This window comes from Eubalaena glacialis, chromosome 18 (genome assembly GCF_028564815.1).
Source record: "Eubalaena glacialis isolate mEubGla1 chromosome 18, mEubGla1.1.hap2.+ XY, whole genome shotgun sequence".
Lineage (NCBI taxonomy): Eukaryota > Metazoa > Chordata > Mammalia > Artiodactyla > Balaenidae > Eubalaena > Eubalaena glacialis.
In genome coordinates, this window is record NC_083733.1 from 13,606,674 (window position 1) to 13,629,624 (window position 22,951).

Consider the following 22,951-nt stretch of genomic DNA (forward strand, 5'->3'; position numbering starts at 1 on the left):
AAGAGCACGATGCAACAGAATAAAGTATGTCTGAGAATCACATTCACTACTTTTCAGTTAAGAGCAACTGCAACACATTCTCTGCCTATTTTTTACCCAGACTTTAAGCTGAGCACAACTTTCCCTGGAAATTTCCCAATGTCTAAGCCCTACTGGGTGTGTGTGTATCTATGTCTCTGTGTCTGTATGTTTTTTCTATTTTTCTTCTTGTAGGTCATTTCTCACTCCCTTCTTGTTCCATCTCAAGACTTTTTCCTTCTTTCCTTGTGATCCTAGAAGAACATTCCTTGGTTTCCTTGGTTTCCTTGATGTTCCTTGGTTTCAAGTAGGAGAATGTATATCTCTCAGGACCTGTTTCCAGACTGAAGGATCTTTTCCTCTCTTAGGCACCCTGCTCTTGCCCAGCCCCCAAATGATTATTATTTATAAGGACATTTACTCATAATTTTCTTTTCTCATTTAACAAAACCAAACTCATACATTAATTACACAGTGATCACTTTGAATTTCTCAAGATCCCTTCCTTTTGGAACTGAGGAAAAATAGCTCAGTTTATTTTCCAGCAGTAACTGTGTATAGGTGTAGTTTTGGTAATTCTTTTATGGTAGAAGTGCATCAGTTTGCAGTCTTCAGTTCTGTCTGATGAGAAGACTCCTTTTCTGTGACCGTATACTCCTTTGGGGAGGCTTGCTCCTGAAGTGACAGTTCAGTTTAGAGATACAGTCATGCACATATGAATGGCCTATATATGAAAGATTTTCTTTGCAGCAGTGTTCATAATAGCAAGAGATTGGGAAGAAACTGAATGTTCATCAATAGGGTGTTGGCTAAATGAATTGTGATATACCCGTTCAATGGAATACTACGTAGTTGTAAAATAAAAATGAGAAAGCCTTTTGTTTGTTGCTATCTCAAAAGATAGGTAAAGTGATAAAAAATCAGTTGCACTATGATGTGAGTGTATGATATACAGTACCCAACTTTTAGTTAAAAAGGGATAATAGACAGTATTAATATATATTTTTCTTTGTACATACAGAAAATATCTGGAAGGACACAATATAACTTGGTGAAATTGATTCCTCCAGGGAGGAAAACTGGATGGCTAGGGAATGGATGGAGTCAGCTTTTTGCTGTGCTTTTGAATTCTGAACCATGTGAAAGTAGAGCCTATTCAAATACAAGTAAATGTAGACCTACTTAGTTTCTATGACAATAAAGTCAAATAGACAGTGTTGGTTTAATGGTACAGATCCCAGCTCCCAGCGATTTTACTACTTGTCATGTGACCTCAGGCAGACAATTTAATTTCTTAGCTCAATTTTCTTATCTGTAAAATTAGTATAATATTGAGTATTTCATAGGTTTCTTGTGAGATTGAAACAGGGTGTATAGTAGCATAGTGCCTGGTATGTAGAAGGCACTGTTAATTATAATTTGTTGTTCCTCAATAGGCCTTACTTTCCTGGTTCTGCTGTCTTCAGCCAGAAGTTCCCATACAGAAATGTCTGTTAAAATAACAGTTGCACAGCTGATATTTTTCTGCTTTTATGTGCCCTTAGCTTGCTTTGACTTGGTATAACCAAGGCCTGGATTGTGGAGTTGTCGGTGGCTCAGTGTTACTGCTACCATGTTCCTGTACAACTTGACCTTGCAGCGAGCCACTGGCATCAGCTTTGCCATTCATGGCAACTTCTCTGGTAAGTTTTTCTATTATTATCTTTCTGAGCTTAACATTTAAAAAAAATTTTTTTTGGTCACATGACGCGTCTTGTGGGATCTTAGTTCCCTGACCAGGGATTGAACCTGTGCCACCAGTAGTGGAAGTGTGGAGTCCTAACCAATGGACTGCCAGGGAATTCCTAACATTTTTAATATTACTAGTTTCATGCTTCAGATTGCTTTTTCAATATCAAACCTTTTTTCTAAAACAAATTATGAAAAAAATCTTTTAATCATTAGAAAATATTGTAATTTATGTGATGCTTTACAGTTTCTAAAGCACTTTGGAGTACTTGATCTTCCAAAGGACCTTTGGAAAATAAGGTGGCCTGATAAGTGATGGCATTGAGCAAATGAGAATGGATTGAGGTGGGTAGGAGTGGCATATCAGATAGGATAGGAAGCCATTTAGGCATTAGATAGTGAGGATCTGTATTAGGGCAGTGAGGATAGAAAGAAAGAGAAAATATGAGTTTGCAACCTGGGTGGCAGAGAAAATGACAGTAACATTGATAGCAGGTTACTTGAGACCAGAGAGTGTGTTTGGGGAAGGAGGAACTTGGATATTTTAAACATTTAGTTTAAAGGTGATGACAACTCATCTGAGTGGAATTACATATCAGGGAGAGATGGGGACAAGTTGACTGTTACGTATTTGGAGGTGTCGATTGCAGTTATGAAAGCAAGTGAGCTTTTTAGGAGTCAGTTTAGAAATAAACAGCATATATTGGATGGTAGCTTTAAAAGGTCTTTGAGATATTATAGCTAACAGCCCAAAAAGTTAATATGATTTCTTAGAACAATAGACTTAAAGATGGGCTAGAAAGAGCCTTCAGTAATTTTTAATTTTACGAAGCAAAACATTATATGTTTTTTTTGTTTTGTTTTTAAATTATTTATATTTGGCTGCGTTGGGTCTTCATTGCTGCGCGTGGGCTTTCTCTAGTTGCGGCGAGCGGGGGCTACTTTTCGTTGTGGTGCGCGGGCTTCTCATTGTGGTGGCTTCTCTTGTTGTGGAGCACGGGCTCTAGGTGTGCGGGCTTCTCATTGTGGTGGCTTCTCTTGTTGTGGAGCACGGGCTCTAGGTGTGCGGGCTTCAGTAGTTGTGGCACGCGGGCTTAGTTGCTCCGCGGCATGCGGGATCTTCTGGGACCAAGGCTTGAACCTGTGTCCCCTGCATTGGCAGGCAGATGCTTGACCACTGCGCCACCAGGGAAGTCCCCAAAACATTATATGTTAATGTCGTTTGTAGACAACTCCGAATTACGCAGATTAATGGCAAATCTCAGAAAAATAAAAAGGAAGTTTAAAAATAACTTGTGTGACCATTTTTGAAAAGTTCTTCTTTGATACCACTTTTGTTAGATGCTTTAAATTCTGGGAAAAGTACCTTTCTTTTTTGGCTTTAAATTTATTTTATTTATTTATTTTTGGCTGCATTGGGTCTTTGTTGCTGCGCGCGGGCTTTCTCTAGTTGCGTTGAGCGGGGGCTACTCTTCGTTGCAGTGCGCGGGCTTCTCATTGTGGTGGCTTTTCTTGTTGCGAAGCATGGGCTCTAGGCGTGTAGGCTTCAGTAGTTGTGGCTCACGGGCTCAGTACTTGTGGCTTGTGGGCTCTAGAGTGCAGGGTCAGTAGTTGTGGCGCACGGGCTTAGTTGCTCCACGGCCTGTGGGATCTTCCCAGACAGGGGCTCGAACCTGTGTCCCCTGCACTGCATTGGCAGGCAGATTCTTAACCACTGCGTCACCAGGGAGGCCCAGGAAAAGTACCTTTTAAAGTAGAATAAATTAACTTAAAATACTAAGCCCCCAGCTCAGTTATATTTATCTTTTGTGGCTTTTTTTTTTTTTTTAATTTATTTATTTTTTTGGCTGTGGCAGGTCTTAGTTGTGGCAGGCGGGATCTTTCGTTGCGGCCCGTGGGTTTCTCTCTGGTTGTGGTGTGTGGGCTTCAGAGCGCGTAGGCTCTGTAGTTGTGGCGTGTGGGCTCTGTAGCTTGCGGCACACAGGCTCTCTAGTTGAGGCACGCAAGCCCACTAGTTGTGGCGTGCGGGCTTAGTTGCCCCACAGCATGTGGGATCTTAGTTCCCTGACCGGGGATTGAACTCGTGTCCCCTGCATTGTAAGGCAGATTCTTTACCACTGGACCACCAGGGAAGTCCCTTTAGTGGAATTTTGATCCATTCAGGTTACTAGTTCTGATTGTTCATGATCTTTATTTTTCGTGTTTTTCAGGAACCAAACAACAGGAAATTGTTGTTTCCCGGGGAAAGATCTTGGAGCTGCTTCGCCCTGACCCCAACACCGGCAAAGTACACACTCTACTAACTGTGGAAGTATTTGGTGTCATCCGGTCACTCATGGCCTTTAGGTTGACAGGTGGCACAAAAGACTACATTGTGGTTGGCAGTGACTCAGGTCGGATTGTTATCCTGGAATACCAGCCATCTAAGAATATGTTTGAGAAAATTCACCAAGAAACCTTTGGCAAGAGTGGATGCCGCCGCATTGTTCCTGGCCAGTTCTTAGCTGTCGATCCCAAAGGGCGAGCTGTTATGATTAGTGAGTGACTTACTCTGTTGACTTTTTGACTCTTAAAGAAGCTCAGTTCAGGATAACAATGCTGTGATCTTGGTAGTGTGCCAGGAAATCACTCAGCTGGGTAAAGTTTGGATCATTTTGGATGTTTAAAGTTTAAAGTTGCTTTTCCTTTTAAAACAATGGGAGAAGTTTTAACACACCTTTTCTACTTCTTATCTAGTTGGAAATGGGTGTTTTTCCATTTCTTTAAGTGCAGCAAAAAGGCTACACTGTAAGATTTTACATTATTAGACAATGAATATGGTTGCTTTCATCAGCCTGAAGTGATGATTCACATTCATGTCTCTTCTCTGATAAATATCTTGAAGAAAATTCTGTGTATCTGATTAGGCTTCCAGAGGGCAACCTTCTTTGACCAGTCACAAAATCATTAGATCTAATTCAGAGAATAAAGCTGGCAATTCTATGAATTGTTTAGTTTGTCATAAAAATTTTTGAAGAGTTAGTGGGATATTAAGATCCCTATTAGGAAGGAGGGGGTAAAATTATGTTCTTGTCTATTTTAATGATAGAGAGCAAAATCCTAAAGCATGCATACACTTGTAGAGTTAGTGCTGGCTATTAACGATCTTTCAGAAAATAATTGTGATGTGAATCTAGCTGTTCTGTAGCCTCTCGTTTCATTATCTGGAGTTTTCTATGTTTTGTCTCCTTCAACAGGTGCCATTGAGAAACAGAAATTGGTGTATATCTTGAACAGAGATGCTGCAGCCCGGCTTACCATTTCATCTCCACTGGAGGCCCACAAAGCAAACACTTTAGTATATCATGTGGTCGGAGTAGATGTGGGATTTGAAAATCCAATGTTTGCTTGTCTGGAAATGGATTATGAGGTAATGGCGGGGGGTCTCAATCTCTCTACCCACCTTTTCCTTCCCCTCCCTTCTCCCCCTCTCCTTCCTTTGGGTTTCGTCCACTCACCTTGGTGCTTTCCTGAGATTGTTTTCTTCATTGTGCATTTCTTATATCTTACTTGCTCACAATTTTTTTTTTTCTATTCCAAATACCTTTCTGAAATACTTTGGAGTGTTTCAGAATTTACCTGATTTGAATAGTCTCCCTGTGGAAACAGGGTATTTATTGGGAAAAGCTCCCTGAAAAAGGAGGTGAAAGTGTATTTGGGATATTTTTTCACTGGGACATAGTGAAAGATGGGGCATACCATTCTTTTGCTTGAGAGGAAGGCAGTATTTTCTAGTAGAGCTAACCCTGGTCTTAGAAATAGAAAACCTGGGTTCTTGCTTCCACTCTGCCATTACTTAGTGTGAACTTTGGCAAACCATTTGGCGTCTGTGGACCTCTGCTTCCTTGTTTGTGAAATGGAGGAATCCTGATGCCCTTTCCAGCTATGTTTGTTTGTTTGTTTAAATAATTTTTATTGGAGTATAGTTGATTTACAATGTTGTGTTAGTTTCAGGTGTACAGCAAAGTGAGTCAGTTATACATATACATATATCCACTCTTTTTTACTTTCCAGTTTTAAAAGTTTGATTTTATGGTACTGATTAGTCTTTGTGCCACTGTTATTCTATAGGAAGCAGACAACGATCCAACTGGGGAAGCAGCGGCTAATACCCAGCAGACACTTACTTTCTATGAGTTAGACCTTGGTTTAAATCATGTGGTCCGAAAATACAGTGAACCTTTGGAGGAACATGGAAACTTCCTTATTACAGGTACTTTTCTCTTAGAGCTGCTCTGTACCATTTTGCTTGGTCCATTTTATGTTCAAACTTAGCAGTGTTTGCTTAATATGATTTGGAAACTATAATCCATTTGTAGTAAACCTGAGTGCCTTGTCTATGTTTTGGCAAGGTTAGAAGTTCATGTGGTGGTTAACTCTTATTCTCTAATGGGGGCAGGGAAGAAAAGAGAACAGTCAGCTTGGAATATTGATTACTATTGGTTGCTCTGGTGTCTTGACTGTAGTCAATCTTTCACTCATTACAAAAATCAAAACATGGCTCTGTGAAAAGACAAATGTAACTGTTACCAAAATTGATCTAAGAAGAAATTAAGAACCTGAATAGACCAGCATTTGTTAAAGAAATTGGAGCAATAATCCAAAGTTTCTTTCTCTCAGAAGATTTAAAGTCCAGAATTTTCAGGGACCTTAAATTTCTCCAGAGATTAGAAGAAAGAATAAAAACTGTTGTACCACTTTATGAGCCTAATATAACATCAGTACCAAAACTAGAGAAGGATAGTAATAAAAATTTGCAGGCTGGTTATACTTGTGACTATAGGTGCAAAAATCTTAAATTTTAGCAAATCAGATCAACAGTGTTTTAGATGCACCAGAGCAAAGTATGATTTTTGTAGGAGCTCAAAGATGTTCACCATGAAGAATCAGTATTAGTTTAATTCATATTAAAAGACTAAAGGAGGGCAACTGTATTTGTGGTAATCTAAATTTCATCAGGCTTGAGTAAGACAATGATCCAGTCCTTTCTGTTTCAAGTCATTTGCACTTGAATTGATGTCTAAAGTGAAATATGTCAGTTGTTGGGGGAGGATTTCAGAGAAGAAAAGTGCAAAACAGCACTTGTCTTTGAGCATTAAATCTTAGGAAGAGACTTCTTATATATTAAGCAGAAGAATTTTAGAAAATAGATTGTATTTAATTTCTTGCTGTAATGTATTATTGTACTTCTCATTTATGAGGGTTTCATTCATTAAAACAAATTTTTACTGAGCCTCTACAATCAATATGTGCAAAATCAGTCTACTGGGCCCTGGGACTGCAGTGATGAAAAATTAGATGTGGTGTCTCCTTTTATGCAAGATTGAGCGTAGTGGTGAATATGTGATAGTAACAAAAAAATTGCCAGTGTGCCAGATGGTATGACAGCATGGAGGAAGGGTCCCTAACGTAGGGAAGGAAGGCAATGTGTCAGAGAAAGGTTTCAGAAGAAGTGCTCTCAGCTGAGAACTGAGGACTGGTTAGGAGTTAGCTAAGTGTAACGGGGGTGGAGGAGGAGTTTCTGTTATGGCCAAATGGAACAGAATGCACAAAAGCCCAAATGCAGGAAAACACATGGTTCATTGAAAGAACTGAAAGCTCATTGTGATTGGATCATTGGAGGTAAAGGGATGGGGTAGAGGTGGGAGGTAGCTACTGAGGGATTTTTAAGCAGGAAAATAATGACATGTTAAAGGTGAACGTTTTTAAAAGATCACATGCTTACATTTTGGTAATGGAATGGAAGGTAATAAGCCAGGAGATTGGTCAGGAAGCTGTTTCACTAAACCAAGAGAGATTCGCAGCATGAGGACTGCTAAGGAGGTAGAATCAATAGGGCTGTGGGAGAGGGGAGAATTGAAGGATGACATCCTTGTTTCTGGTTTGGTCTGTTGGTCGATGGCAGTGTTCTTTAAGGTGGAGAACCCAGGAGGTGGTTTGGGAAGGAACTCTGCACTTGTTTATGAATACGTTCATTTTTAAGCTGCTATGGAATATCCATGTGAGAGTGTCCAGTAGGCAGTTGGATTATAGGTCTGAACCTAAGAACTGAGTTCTGGTCTTGGAGCTAAACATTTAGATGCATTATCAGAGATCTGGAGATTCCCCAAATGGTGCCCTATCCTTGTCTAGCATAACTATCAGGGAAAAGAAACATTGAATGTTTATCACCTTCAGGCACACTGTACCTTCAAGTTGTGCTGAAGGAGGGAAGGAATTGAAGGCTAAATTGTAATTCATGGTTATGTCAAATCATTGCTGAGTTTCATTTTCTCTTGACAGTTCCAGGGGGGTCAGATGGTCCAAGTGGAGTGCTGATTTGCTCTGAAAACTACATCACCTATAAGAACTTTGGTGACCAACCAGATATCCGCTGTCCAATTCCCAGGAGACGGGTAAGGTCTTTGTTTGCCATAAGAGAAAATATATTTGTGTTTGTGAAATGAACTTAATTTTTGTAATTACAGTGTGGTCTCTTAATTTATCTGTTAATCAAGTTTTAGTTTCTTTGTAAATGTTGTTTTTAATAAAGCCAGTAAAATACCTTAGCAAAAGCAAAACAAAATCTTTGAGAAAGGGAGTTAAAAGTCAACACAATTCTATGTTGTACACCTGAAACTAGCGTAATACTGTAAGTCAATTGTACTTCAATTAAAAAAAAAAAAGCCAACACAGTTTTCATTCTCGAAGAACCTATGGAGATTATCAATTTGAAATTCCTGAAAGTTTCTAGTTTGAAGAATCCAGGTGTATTCATTGGAGATAAATTGTGTTTCATTCTCTCCCACCCCACCCCATTCCAACACACAGAAAAGTCTAAAAGGAGAGAATGGTGAATTCCTGTATACCTTTTACTTAGAGTCAACAATTAATACTGCTTTGCTACATTTGCCTTTTCTTTCTTATGTATCTACAAATTTTTTTAGGCAAAACCATTTGAAGATAGCTTGTATGACACTGCAAGAATTTCCTAAGATGTAGCTCCTAAGAAGGAGGAAATTTTCCTACACTATCAATATTGTGCCCAAGAAATTTACCATTTTGAGTAATACAATTATCTTACGTACAGTTCTCTCATTGTCTCCCAAAGTTCACTTATATCTACCTTTAGTCTCCTTTAATTTACAATATTTCCTCTCACCTTTGCTTTTGTTTTTTTATGATACTGACATTTTTTTTAAGAGTCTGGGTTAATTTTCTTGTAGTTTGTCCCATAATCTTTTTCCTCATGATAGCATCCATGTTATATTTTTGATAGAATTATTACTTAGGTGCTGATATATATTTCTCATTACATTACATTAGGGGCACATAATGCTGATTTGGTTCATTATTGGTAATGCTAAATTGATCACCTACTACTTCTCTTTGTTGTAAAGGTACCTTTTCCTTTTTGTAATTGGTGTGGAAACTAGTGAACTTTGAGACTGTGTAAATACTCTTTTCCCCCAAATCTTTTCACACAGTGGTTTTCCTCTCAGTCAGTTACTACACTGGTGGTTGAAAATGGTGCTTTATTGCTTTTAATTTTAAGTTTACTGTGGAAGTCATTAAGCATACAATTGGGCCTCCATATCTGCAGGGTTCTCATGCATGGATATGGAGGGCTGACTATTCCTTGTACTACCCCATTTTATATAAGGGATTTGAGCATCTGTGGATTTTGGTATCTGTGGCGGCTCCTTGAACCAATCCCCTGCAGATATCAAGGGATGATTGTGTATATAATGAACTTCTGTGTACCCAGCTTCAGCAGTTATCAATAGCACATGGGTAATCTTATTTGATCTCTGCTTCCTCAATCTCTCCTCTCACCGCCGATTGTTTATCTTTTTAATATTAATTTATAGGTGCTGAGGTTAAATCTTTTAAGACTTAGTTTATCTAGTACATGATATCTGAGTAAGATTCCATCAATTTTAGAATATCTGGTAAGATTAGCAAGTTAAATTCTTGGTAAGGAGTGATAAGTGATTCAGTTTAGTTGTTCAGAAATTTATTAAGCACCTGACTGCCAGGTGCTGTACTTGGCTTTGGGGCTGCAAAGAAGTATAAAACATGTTTTGCTCTTGAACTTACTCTGAGAGAAATACAAAATGTTGGAAACATTAAAAAAGAAAACCAAAGTCCAGCCAAGGGGGAATGCCCTTTGGAAATCAGGGCTGATGATGATGCTTTGGATGGTATTGTCGTGAACATGTAACAGTCTTTTATTCACAGCCTGAAATGATGATTCTTTAAATTTCATGTCTCTTCTCTGACATTTTTCTCTGGAGGTAGTTCTTGCCTTATTGATCTGAGTAGGCTGTAGAGTGGAATTGTGGCTTTTTTTTTTTTTAAACGTAAGCTTTATTATGTATTTATAGTAGACAAGAATTTTTGGTTATTGTGTTTTAGTCCTGTGACTGGCAGGCTGCTCTGAGTCAGAGCTTGCATGGAGAGGCTCCAGATGCCTCTAGGCCTTGGATGGCCTGTATGATCCTTGTCGGTAAAGTGTTGAATTCCAGAAAAGGAGTACTCATTTCCAAGATGTTGGTTGTGTATTTGACTTTGCTAGAATGACCTGGATGACCCTGAAAGAGGAATGATTTTTGTCTGCTCTGCCACCCATAAGACCAAGTCAATGTTCTTCTTTTTGGCCCAAACTGAGCAGGGGGATATCTTTAAGATCACTTTGGAGACAGATGAAGATATGGTAAGTAGACCATGGAGGGAGGGAAAAAAATGAAAAAACCTATTTGTTGTGGTTAGTCTAGTTAATGAAACTTTCTACAGTTTCATCCTAATTTTAATATAATTAAGTAACCTTATTTTAAAAACTGATACGTGTGTGCATTTAAGGTTTACAGAGTGGTTTTATAAACCATTTGTTCATTACAACTACTCTCTGAGATAGAAAGGATAATTTACAAGTTAAAAAAATGGAAACAGAATGCCTTAAAAAGTGGTTGCCTCAGGTGTTAAAGCTTTTAAAGTTTGGAACTGGTACATGAATGTAGGTTTTCTCCCTCTGGTTAACAGATTTTTGGTCTGATCCCATATAATGTGAGAATGGGTAATGCCGTTTCTAGTGAATAACAAGAGAAAGCTCTCCATGTCTACTGAAAACTAGTAATATACATGATGTGTTACTTTTTTCATCCCATGGAGGAGTGCTGAACACCGGGCGACTTCTTAGGTACCTGTTTAGCTCAGGAGGTGGCAAATTTTTTTTTGTAAAGGCCAGGTAGTGAACATTTTCGGCTTTTGTGGGCCATGTGGTCCCTGTCTCAACTACTTAGCTCTGCCATTGTGGCACAAAAGCAGCCGTAAGCACCGTGTAAACTGTGTGGCTAGCCTGAGGGTTGTAGTTTGCTGACCACTGGTTTGGATATGAAGGACAGTATTTTATTTGCTACTTTGCTTATTACACTATCTTATAATACTGGGCTGTTTTCCATGGCGTGGCTTCACTTGCCTATACACTAGAATCTTTTTCTCTTTCCACTCCAGGTTACCGAGATCCGGCTCAAGTATTTTGATACTGTGCCTGTTGCTGCTGCCATGTGTGTGCTTAAAACAGGCTTCCTTTTCGTAGCATCAGAATTTGGAAACCAGTGAGTAATCCTTTTATTACCCCATTTCACCCTGGTTACTATAAAAGTTGGCAGGAGGGAGATGTGGTTTCAAGGCTGTGGTGCTTTTCCCAAGAATGTTTTAGTTTCTTCAGAACAAGTTTTGCTCTCTTTCCCCTTTTATATCTTTCTCTTGGTGACTTCCTCTACTTTAGTGGCTTCAATCAATACCTGTGGGTAGCTGCAAAAAAACAGCTTTAAAAGTGATCTTTCCTAAGCTTTTTGCTGGATATTTCATTGAATAAATATCTATTGATCTACTTAGTATTAAGTATATGTTCCACAGACACTTCACTTGTATGAATCTGAAGTTGAACCTCATCAGAACCCATAGCTTCCCAGCCACATCACCAACCTTTCCAACCTCACTTTTTTTTTTTACATTCTTTTTTTAATATTCTTTTCCATTATGGTTTATCATAGGATGTTGAATATAGTTCTGTGTGCTATGCAGTAAGACCTTGTTTATCCATTCTATATATAAAAGCCTACATCTGCTAACCCCAACCTCCTAATCCATCTCTCCCCCAACCCCTCCCCCTTGGCAACCACCAGTCTGTTCTCTCTGTCTGTGATTCTGTTTCTGTTTCATAGATAGGTTCATTTGTGTAATATTTTAGATTCCACATATAAGTGGTGTCGTATGGTATTTGTCTTTCTCCTTCTCACTGACTTCACTTAGTATGATAATCTCTAGTTGCATCCATGTTGCTGCAAATGGCATTATTTTGTTCTTTTTTTTTTTTAAGTTTTTATTGGAGTATAGTTGCTTTACAATGTTGTGTTAGTTTCTGCTGTACAGCAAACTGAATTAGCTATACATATACATATATCCCCTCTTTTTTGGATTTCCTTCCCATTTAGGTCACCACAGAGCACTGAGTAGAGCTCCGTGTGCTCTACAGGTTCTCATTAATTATTTATTTTATACATAGTAGTGTATATATGTCAATCCCAATCTCCCAGTTCATCCTACCTCCCTTCCCCCACAGTATCCATATGTCCGTTCTCTACATTTGTGTCTCTGTTTCTGCTGTACAAATAAGTTCATCTGTTTCATTTTTCTAGATTCCACATATAAGTGATATTATGCGATATTTTCCTGTTTCTGACTTAACTCTGTATGACAGTTTCTAGGTCTATCCACATCTCTGCAAATTGCACAGTTTCATTCCTTTCAATGGCTGAGTAATATTCCATTGTATATATGTACCGTATCTTCTTTAACCATTTTTCTGTCAATGGACATTTAGTTGGTTTCCATGCCTTGGCTATTGCCATTCTCAGTATTTCTGTTAATGTCTGATGGGGCAGTTCCAGCATCTTGAGTGTAAAGTCTCGATTTTGCTGTCCTCTACAACTTTCAGTTGAATGCCAAGTTGTTTTTACTTCTGTATCCCTTTTTTTTGGTGTTAGTCTGAACTAGTTCCCTAGTTAGCTTATTGCAGTTCATTGTCTTTCCTGTAAAACTCGGCCTTTATAGAGTCATCTCATTAAGCAGACAAGACACAACCCTGATGAAATCATTTCCCCATCCCGTGTTACAGTCTCTGATGGCTTTTCATTGATAAATGGCTTAAGTCTGAACTCTAGCCTTGAATTTAAGACCAGTATTGAAGACTCCAAATTGCTTATGAGATAAGCCGCCATGGTCTTGCTCTCTAGTTCAGGTTTTGCCAGTATCTGCTAAAGCGTGTGCAGATCACTTACCTAATGCTATTTCTTCGTAATGAAAATGAAGGTGTTGTCTAGAATTCTGCAATTCTATTCCAATTTTGCCTTGTCTCCAGTTGTTCTCCCTTTCTGTAACATGCCTTTTACTCTTCCTCATTGACTATTCCAACGTCATTACTCCTTTTCCCAGTTTATATACCTCTTTTGATGCATTTTTCACATTTAGCCTGTTATTATGACTATGTTCATCCATTTCTAATTTTTTAGTTTTTTTAACAAGGAATTTTCATTGTAGAAAAGTTAGGAACGTTCATGTAAGCAAGTATGTCTCCTGTAATCCTTCCACCCAAAGATAATATTTTTTTTGTGTAGCCTTTCTGTGTGTGTATATATTTAAATGTTTCTATGGAATTGCAACTATGCACTGTATATTGTTTTGTAACCTGCTTTTTTTATACAGTAGTAAATAATAAATATTTTTCTTTACCAATATGTACAGATCTTTAACATTCGTTTTTTGTTAGCACCTTTTCTCTCCCCCACTTTTTTGTGGTAAAATATATGTAACAAAATTTCCCATTTTAACCATTTTTAAATGTTCAATTTGGTGGCATTAATTACATTTACAGTGTTGTATAACCATTACTGCCATTTTTCCAAACTTTTTTATCACTCCAGACAGAAATTCTGTACCCATTACGGAATAACTCCCCATTCCCCTTTCCTCCAGCGTCTGGTAACCTAAGTGGAATCATATAACATTTGTGCTTTTCTGTCTGGCTCATTTTACTTAGCATAATATTTTCAGAGTTCATATGTAGTAGCATGTATCAACATTTTATTCTTTTTATCTCTGAATAATAATGCATTGTATGTATGTATGGTGGTTACATTTTGTTTGTTTACCTGTTAATGGACACTTGGGTTCTTTCCACCTTTTTGGTATTGTGAATAATGCAGCATTGGACATTGGTGTGCAAATATCTGTTTTAGTCTTCGTTTTAAATTATTTTGGGTATGTACCCAAGAGTGGAATTTCTGGGTCATACCGTAATTCTCTTTAACTTCTTGTGGAACTGCTAAACTTTTTTATAGCTGCTGCACCATTTTACATTTCTAATGTATGAGGGTTTTTGTGGGTGTTTCATACAAATGCCAAACGCTAATAAGTACTTTTTGTTGTAAGCATTTAGTAAATGTTGACTACTCCCATTCTTGTTATTTTACTCTGATAATGTAGAAAGTTTTGGAAAATGAATAAAAGAGCAAATAAATAATGAAAATCACCCATAATCCTAGTATTCCAGAATAGTTACTTTTTAACATTGTATCTGCTTACAGTGTTTTTACTTTCTTGTATTTATATGTAGTTTTATTTTAGAGAACTGCATCAGTCTATAAAAAACTATTAGTCTACTATTTCAAATACGCAGTATATCCTAAAAATCTTTCCATGTCAGTAAGTCTGTATTTTTCACTTAAAATTATTTTGTTTTTTATTATGGAAATTTTCTATCGGGCACATAATGAGAGAATAGTGTAGTTAATGAACTTACGTGTGCCCATCACTCAGCTTCAACAAAGGCCAACCCATGGCCAGTCTTGTTTTATTTATACCTCCCCCAAATAATAATAATTTCTTTTTTAAAAATTAATTAATTAATTATTTTTTGGCTGCATTGGGTCTTCGTTGTTGTGCACGGGCTTTCTCTAGTTGGCGGCGAGTGGGGGCTACTCTTCGTTGTGGTGCGCGGGCTTCTCATCGCAGTGGCTTCTCTTGTTGCGGAGCACAGGCTCTAGGCGTGCAGGCTTCAGTGGTCGTGGCACGCTGCCTCAGTAGTTGTGGTTCGCGGGCTCCAGAGTGCAGGCTCAGTAGTTGTGGCGCACGGGCTTAGTTGGTCCGCAGCATGTGGGATCTTCCTGGACCAGGGCTCGAACCCGTGTCCCCTGCATTGGCAGGCAGATTCTTAACCACTGCGCCACCAGGGAAGCTCAGTAATTTCTTAATATAATAAAATAGCCAGTCAGTATTCAAATTTCTATATTGTCTCAATATTTCATAAGTTGATTTGTTTGGATCAGGATCCCAGTAAGACTCATACATTGCATTCGGTGTAGAGAAGACATTTTTAATGGCTACATAATATTTTATGGCTCTACCCCCTCTTGATGGATATTTAGGTAATTTGTACTTCTGCTATTATAACAGTGCTATAGGTTCTCTCGCCTTCCGAGATGGCCCACACTCTGTCTGTGGAGTGTGTTTCTGTCTAAATAAATCCACTTCTTACCTATCAAAAAAAAAACCAAAAAAACCAACAGTGTTATAGTGAACGTTGTAGGTGTATCTTTGCATGTTAGCTGAATAAAGCCATAGTTTAAATTTCTGTATGCGGGATGAAATTTTGATAGGGAATGCCAAATTGTACTTCAAAAGATGACATCAGTTTACATTCCCACCAATGGTGTGTGAAATCTTTTTTCTTTTCACTACATGAAAAAGGGAGAGTTAATAAGCTCTTAAAAATCATTGAGTAAAAATGGGCAGTTCAGTCAATAGAAAAATGGGTGCAGGATTTGAGCATGCCTTTCGTAGTAAAAGAAATACTAGTGGTTTAGAAGTGTAATATGTAAAATGATTTTCAAGCTAATTCATAATTGAAGGAATGCCAGTCAAAACGAGGTGTTGGGCTTCCCTGCTGGTCCAATGGTTAAGACTCTGTCTTCCACTGCAGGGCGCTCGGGTTTGATCCCTGGTCCGGGAAGTTCCGCGTGCCTCAAGGTGTGGCCAAAAAAATAGAAAAAAAAAAACCACGAGGTGTTGTTTTTTCACCTAGCCGATTGGCAGACATTAAAAACTTAGATAATAACCTGTCTTGATAAGGCTGTGGGTGGAATCAGTAGCTGCAGACATATAAGGTATTCTGTTCTTGCTCATTACCTTGTGCAGATAGTGTGTTTGCTGGGATTTACACATTCTAATTGTCAAGTCTTCTAAAAGTCTTTTAGAAATAATACAGACAATGATTCCTTTTGTTCTAAAGAATCATAGTGTACATTTGTTGAGCACTTGTCTGTATGTAACAGGCACTGTTCTAAACATTTTTCTTATATTGTTTTAGTTTGGGCTCCCCTGTAAGCAGACAAGGCTAGATTATTGGGAGGTAATTGCAAGAAGCAAGAGTGAGGGATCAGTGGGGAGAGATAGGGAAAGGAGGAAAAGCCAACATTAAGGGCACATTACTGAGGTTCCTGCTGTGGACATTGGAAACTGGCTTCTGTCAAGACCTTCTGAGAAGCATGCAGAATGCCTCTGAAAATTGCCCACCTGAGGGTTAACAACACCAGTTCCTCTCCCTCTTGGGTTGAAGGTTACCCCTGGGGGCATGAAGTCCCCTGTACATCCTGTTGCTCAGGCAGCCCCCAACGGGATAGATGTTCTGAGGGCAGAGAATAGAAAGACTACAGTGCACAGGTGCGATGCTTGTTAGAGTGAGACGGGTTTGAACTTGTGAGAAATTACCCATTACTGTTGCACCTGAAATCTGGAAGACTTAGGAGTGGAGATTTGGGGCATCAGAAACATGTGCTATGGGTGTTAACTCATAAAGCAAACTTATTTATCAATCAGATGCTTAATATAGCATTTACTATGTTCTAAGTACTTTACAAATATTGATGCATAACATTCCCTGTAAGACAGTGCTGTTAACCCATTTATAGTAAGGGCACTGGGGTCACAGAGAATTTAAGAAATTTGATCACACAACTAAATTTAACTCAAAGCCAGACCACCTGGTTCCAAAGTTCCTGCACATTATAATCACAGAAACTGTTTTATCGAGATTCAGCCGTAACAACCTTTCCTGTGATGGAGATAGTGAACCCAGCATCCTCTTGGTTATCTGTGAAAGTGTCTTTGACGGGTGACCTTTATCATCTGTATGTGGACATCTTGCCTGAATAAGAAGTTTGTATTATTTAACTTTTTATTTTCTTTCTTTTGAATGTGTTTGTAAATCATTCAAGGATAATAACCCTATTTGCTTTTTCGTAATTTAGCATAGAATCTGATGAGTTTACCAGAAGGGTTATATGCTGAGGTTTGTTTGGCTAACATTTATTGAGTGTCGTATGTATTTCAGACCCCGATTTAATCATTTTATCTTGCTCCTAAAAAGCTACATTGGATTGTTTAAAGTGCTTTGTATTGAAGGTTTGGTATGTGACTTAAAGAATAAATATGACCAGCAGTGTGATTTTATTTTAATTGAGCTGCTTCCCAAAAGTGTGCTCATTGCACACTCAGTTTATGATGGTATATTGTTACAGATTATCTACTCCCAAATTGCTTTCCCTTTTTTATTTTTTTTTTGTGGTTTGCCTTTGAATCAGTTTACAGACCCCCAGAGGACAGACAGGAGAAGGGCAAGATGATTTTGTTGCTTATTATCTCTGGATATGTTTATGTTTTGTTTCAGGAATAATACTACAGTATCTGCATACTTTTGTGAAATCACCAATTCTTGTTTTTTGTTAGATTTGGCCTGGTGACTGGTTAAAATAAGAAGTGGTTATAGATTTTCTTTGGGTTTCATTTATCCATATTTCATTTTATTTGACAAAAACTATGCTTACTAGGTGCGATGCAATGTTCTAAGTACTCAATGAATTCTTTAGGAAGGTACTATTCAATTTTATAAATGAGGCAACTGACGCAACAGAGAGATTAAGTAATAACATGCAGCTAGTTAAGCGGCAGAGCTAGGATTCAGACCCAGGCACTCTAGTGGAAGTCCAGTACTCTTAACCACTGTGATGCTAAGGTCCTGCCACTGTACCAGTTTGAATTCAGTAGTCTTAATTTCTTTATCCCTCTTCTTAAAGAAATAGAAAACCCCAGTCAGATAAGCAGAGATCTCAAACTATAGATGCTGACTCAATATTAAAGTGATTTATGAGCATTATGTTGATGGCAAACATCTTCAGACAGAAAATATTTTTTAAATGCTATTTGCTTTTTTCCTTCCAGTTTTATTGAGATATAATTGACACATAGCACTGTGTAAGTTTAAGGTGTTGCAGCATAATGATTTGGCTTACATACATTATGAAATGATTATCACAGTTCATCTCATTTGGTACAACATTAAAGAAATAGGAAAAAAATTTTTTCCCTTGTGTTGAGTACTCTTAGGATTTACTCTCTTGACAACTTTCATGTATAACATATAGCATGTTAATTATATTTATCATGTTGTACATCAGACAGAAAATATTTTAACTAAAGTCTTTGCTTCTCCGTAGTTACTTATATCAAATTGCACATCTTGGAGATGATGATGAAGAACCTGAGTTTTCATCTGCCATGCCTCTGGAAGAAGGAGATACATTCTTTTTTCAGCCAAGACCACTCAAAAACCTTGTGCTGGTTGATGAGTTGGACAGCCTCTCTCCCATTTTGTTTTGCCAGGTGAGGGTCTTTCCAGTCACTCCATAATGAACGGTGCTAGCCAACTGTTTCTGAATCTGAATGAGTTTAAAGTTTTAACTCCAATTAAATTAAGGTCTAGTTTAAGAGGTTCATCAGCGTATCTGTGGTATTGCCAGAGTATAAGGATGAAGCAACTAAAGGTAGTTGGGTAATTAAAAACCATTACATAGATCCTTGGGCTTAAAAAAATTTTTTTTAATGATAAAAATCATGTTTTATAAAAATTCAGACTGTACAAAAGATAAAAAGTAAAAGTCCAACCCCCAATCTTTTCAACCCTCTATTCCACCGAGGCTGTGCCATTAATACCTTCCTGTGATTGCTTCCAGGCATTTTCTCTGCATCTATAAGCATTTGTGTGTTACACTTTTCTTTTTAATGTAAATATGCTCATATCCTTTACAGTATTCTGAAGTAGACCTTTTATCACGTAACAGTCTGTGAATATCTATATCTCATTTTAACACTCATTTCCTCCGTAGAGTACTCCAGAGACACTGGGATCAGTAACAGAACCTTTTTGGGAACCCAAGGTGGCCCAAGATGGGAATTGTGTCTCTCACTACTGGCACTCAAGTGTAGCAGAAATTTTACCATGCTGTTGCATCCTGGATTCCTGGGGTTCCAGTGATCATTAGGCACCACCCTACCCTGTCTAGATGATTACACTTTTAGCGCAAGAGTTTTGCTCACTGTGTGCCAGGGACACACAGTCAGTATTCAGGCACTCTTCCTGGTAAAATTAGCATTTCTGAAGTTAATTGCTTTTGTTCTTTCTTTTTGAGAAAGGGTTAGTCTTGAGGGCAATAGAAAATAAGTATGAATAATTCCTAATTGGATTTTTACTGATTTTTTTTTTCCTGCTTTCATTGGAATTTGAGGAGATAATTGTGTAAATAGTTTGTAGGTCAAGAATAACAGGAAGTTCAGGTATCTGTAGCAGGGCTATAAGCATTTTTTGCCATGTATCTCTTTACTAGCCTAGTGAGGCTTCTGGATCCCCTCTGTGAATAATATTTTTAAATACATATAGTAATAAACATATGATAGCCAAGAGAGCAAATTGTTTTTGAAATTGTGAAAAATTAGTATATGTGCTTCTGTAATGGGCTTAAAATAACAGGATAGTGCATTTAAAATAGGTGAGTTAATTTTTTAAAGAAGTCAGTGTGAAGGTTGTATACGCTCACAACCCACATGCTCATCCATGTTACAGTAGGCTGCACTGCCTTACAGTCAAGAATTTTCATTTGAATTGTACAGTTTGACAAAACTACAATACAGATAATTTGTTTCCACATGTTGATCAACAAATATTTGTACTGGAAAGCAGCTAGATGTCTGGGGTGACTAGTACAAGAACACATGGCTTCCCCATTTGGTGGCAAACAGCCAGGTGCAGAGTTACCCCGTAATTGGTCAGATACATCATAGGAACATCTGTAGTAGATAGGGCAGCTGTGATCATGTGCGTTCTAACAGCAGATCTAGTAAATGTAATTTTGAAATAGTGATGAGGGAAATGATATTTGGAGGTATCTATAAACTTTAATATTGGTGACAAAGTCACGGATAATGATAATATAATATATTGTCTATATTTTTAGTTGGAAGGAAATGCTGAGATTTCAATTTGAGGTTATATAACAATTTCAGTAATTGTAAGAAATACTTTGTTAACTCAAGAACTGATACAGGTGGGACTTCCCCGGTGGTCCAGTGGTTAAGACTCCGTGCTTCCACTACAAGGGGCACAGGTTTGATCCCTGGTCAAGGAACTAAGATCCCACATGCCACGCAGTATGGCCAAAAAAAAAAAAAAAAAGAACAAGCTTTTTTTGTTGGTAAAACTTGCTGCTTCAAACTGTTTGCTTTTTGGAACATTGGGTCTTTTCCACTCCATGCCCCCAGGGCCAGTAGCAATATTTAAGCCTAATAAACTAAAAAGTGGTTTGTTGCCCTGAGAACAATCAGGTTTGGGTATGGAAAAGTAGCAGAAGTAGACATTTTTTCCCCTTTCTCTGTGCAGATAGCTGACCTGGCCAATGAAGACACTCCACAGCTATATGTGGCCTGTGGTAGGGGACCGAGGTCATCTCTGAGAGTCTTAAGGCATGGACTTGAGGTAAGATTGGAATTTCTAGATCATATGCAGGGTTTGGAGGACAGCATTGACAAAGCAGCCTAAGGCTTTATTCTAATGAGATCAAAGATGTATTTAATGTTTCTGTGAAAGAAAAATGTTTTCTTCCTCCCCATTTCCATAAAGTTTAGAGTTTAAATTTCCTATCCTTTAACATGTTAGCACAGTAGGCACATTTTAAAAATCTGGCAAATAGGGATCAAAGGGGAGAAACACGTCTGTTAGTTCCAGGTTCAGTCGCCATTACGTGGAGGTTAGGAAATCTGCATGACACATTTTACTCCGTTTCCTTTTAGTGTTGGTCTTTTTTCGTAGCTTTTAGATACTTATATTTTTAACTATGTTAATATTGTATATATATTTTTGTATCTTATTACGTTCCTGATTACTGTGTGCTCTCATGTCATGTCATTTTTAATGTTCTTGCAATATATCTCCACAGTGGGTGGATTAGAATTTATTTAATGAATCCTTTATTTTTTTTAATTTAATTTATTTTTTATATGGCAGGTTCTTATTATGTATCTGTTTTATACATATTAGTGTATATAGGTCAATCCCTATCTCCCAATTCATCCCTTCACCCTCCCACCCCCCGCAATGAATCCTTTATTGTTGGACTTTTTAGGTGATATGGATACTCAAAATTACCTTCTCAAATCCCACACCCTCTTCTCATCATGGTTCTAGTGTTGATGGCTTTTAGCAAGTGCCCTGGACTTGATTTTGTTAGGAGTAAAATAAAGCTTTCTCTGACAGTTTGCTCTTAGAGGTTGGGGTTGAGCAGACTCCAGGCTCTTAGAGGCCCACTGCCTGTTTTTGGAAATTTTTATTGGAACACAGGGAAGACGACCTTGGTTTTGAATTCTGGTTCTACTACTTAATAGCTATTACTAAGCTTTATAGGACCTGCCTTAAAGGATTGTTGTGTGAATTAAATGAGAATGCGTATGAAGCACTTAGCTCAAGTTCTGGCATATAGTAACTGTTCAATAAATGTTAGCTATTAATAGTATAGTTTCAGAGAATTCAAAAAATCTTGACTGCCAAAATATTCATCAGGTTACCAAATTTTCGATGACTTGAACCCAATTTAGACCAGTAGTTCTTGATTAGTTACTTATTGCTAATTGGATCCTGTTGAGCACCTGATTAAAGCAAGCACTCAACACAAAAAATACATATATGCATTAACAGAAAATTTTGTGTACCGTGTAAGAGATAAAGGACCCAATTAAGAATCATTGTTTGTGAGTCCTCTGCTCCCTCCTAATTTTTTCCAATTCTATTAAAAAAAATCTGTGTTATATAAAACTGTTTTTAAATTGTTGGACGTTGTTGTCTAGCTAGATTATGGTCTCAGTTGAACAAGGTCACTGTCAGATATTACATTTGGTGTATAGAGTGTGGTATACCTGACATTTACGTTTTATTGATGGTGAAGTTTTCCAAGATTCTCCTGTACCACGATCAGGTATTCCTGCTATTATTACGTCAGTAAACCAACAAAAGGGTAACGTCTTTCATGTATATACTTACGTTCTTCCTATAAGATGTAGTTCCACTGTACAGTATGATAGGCTGCCTAATTTTTTATTTCTAGGTCATTTAAAAAATACTTAATAAAATTTTTATTTTAGAATGGTTTTAGATTTACAGAAAAATTGCAAGGATATCACAGACAGTTAATGTATAACCCACACCTAGTTTTCTCCTCTAGATCATTTTGAGTTCATCTTACATATTGCATTTACTCTCATTTGAGAGCCTATAGGACATTCAGAGGATTCTTGACTCTGACCTTAAGGAGCATAAAAATCTAGTAGGAAGGACAAAACAATTCCTCAGATCACTTTTTAGGTAAGTGTCCTAAGAGGTGGTGATTGTGATTCCTGTGAGAACTTATGAGGAAGAGATGACTGCCAGCCAAGAGAATAAGGGAAGATTTTTCCTAAAGAATGTGGCATTTGAATTGTTCTGTGAAGGGAGATGGAATTTGGCCTTGAGGGAACAAAGAAAAGAAATGGGAGGCTTCCCTGGTGGTGCAGTGGTTAAGAATCCGCCTGCCAATGCAGGGGACACGGGTTCGAGTCCTGGTCCAGGAAGATCCCACATGCCGCAGAACAACTAAGCCTGTGCTCCACAACTACTGAGCCTGAGCTCCAGAGCCCACGAGCCACAACTACTGAAGCCCAGGCGCCTAGAGCCTGTGCTCCGCAACAAGAGAAGCCACCGCAATGA

The 22,951-nt window shown here is 38.0% G+C and overlaps 1 protein-coding gene and 2 non-coding genes across 4 annotated transcripts in view; all 3 read left to right on the forward strand.

Annotated features, from left to right (window-relative positions):
• The window catches only part of SF3B3 (splicing factor 3b subunit 3), a 46,365-nt gene that overhangs the window by 963 nt on the left and 22,451 nt on the right, over positions 1–22,951 (forward strand). For both annotated transcript variants that reach the window (XM_061174432.1, XM_061174433.1), the window contains exons 2-10: positions 1,563–1,700; positions 3,957–4,283; positions 4,983–5,155; positions 5,857–5,998; positions 8,068–8,180; positions 10,343–10,480; positions 11,278–11,381; positions 18,381–18,546; positions 20,597–20,692. In XM_061174432.1, coding sequence (XP_061030415.1) covers positions 1,631–1,700; positions 3,957–4,283; positions 4,983–5,155; positions 5,857–5,998; positions 8,068–8,180; positions 10,343–10,480; positions 11,278–11,381; positions 18,381–18,546; positions 20,597–20,692 — 1,329 coding nt within the window. In that variant the 5' untranslated portion in view covers positions 1,563–1,630. The remainder of the gene's footprint in view (positions 1–1,562; positions 1,701–3,956; positions 4,284–4,982; positions 5,156–5,856; positions 5,999–8,067; positions 8,181–10,342; positions 10,481–11,277; positions 11,382–18,380; positions 18,547–20,596; positions 20,693–22,951) is intronic.
• Positions 4,577–4,656, forward strand: LOC133079215 (small nucleolar RNA SNORD111). The gene has a single exon (XR_009698095.1). It is a non-coding gene; the product is annotated as a small nucleolar RNA SNORD111 (small nucleolar RNA).
• On the forward strand, positions 10,003–10,093 carry LOC133079213 (small nucleolar RNA SNORD111). Its single transcript, XR_009698094.1, has one exon. It is a non-coding gene; the product is annotated as a small nucleolar RNA SNORD111 (small nucleolar RNA).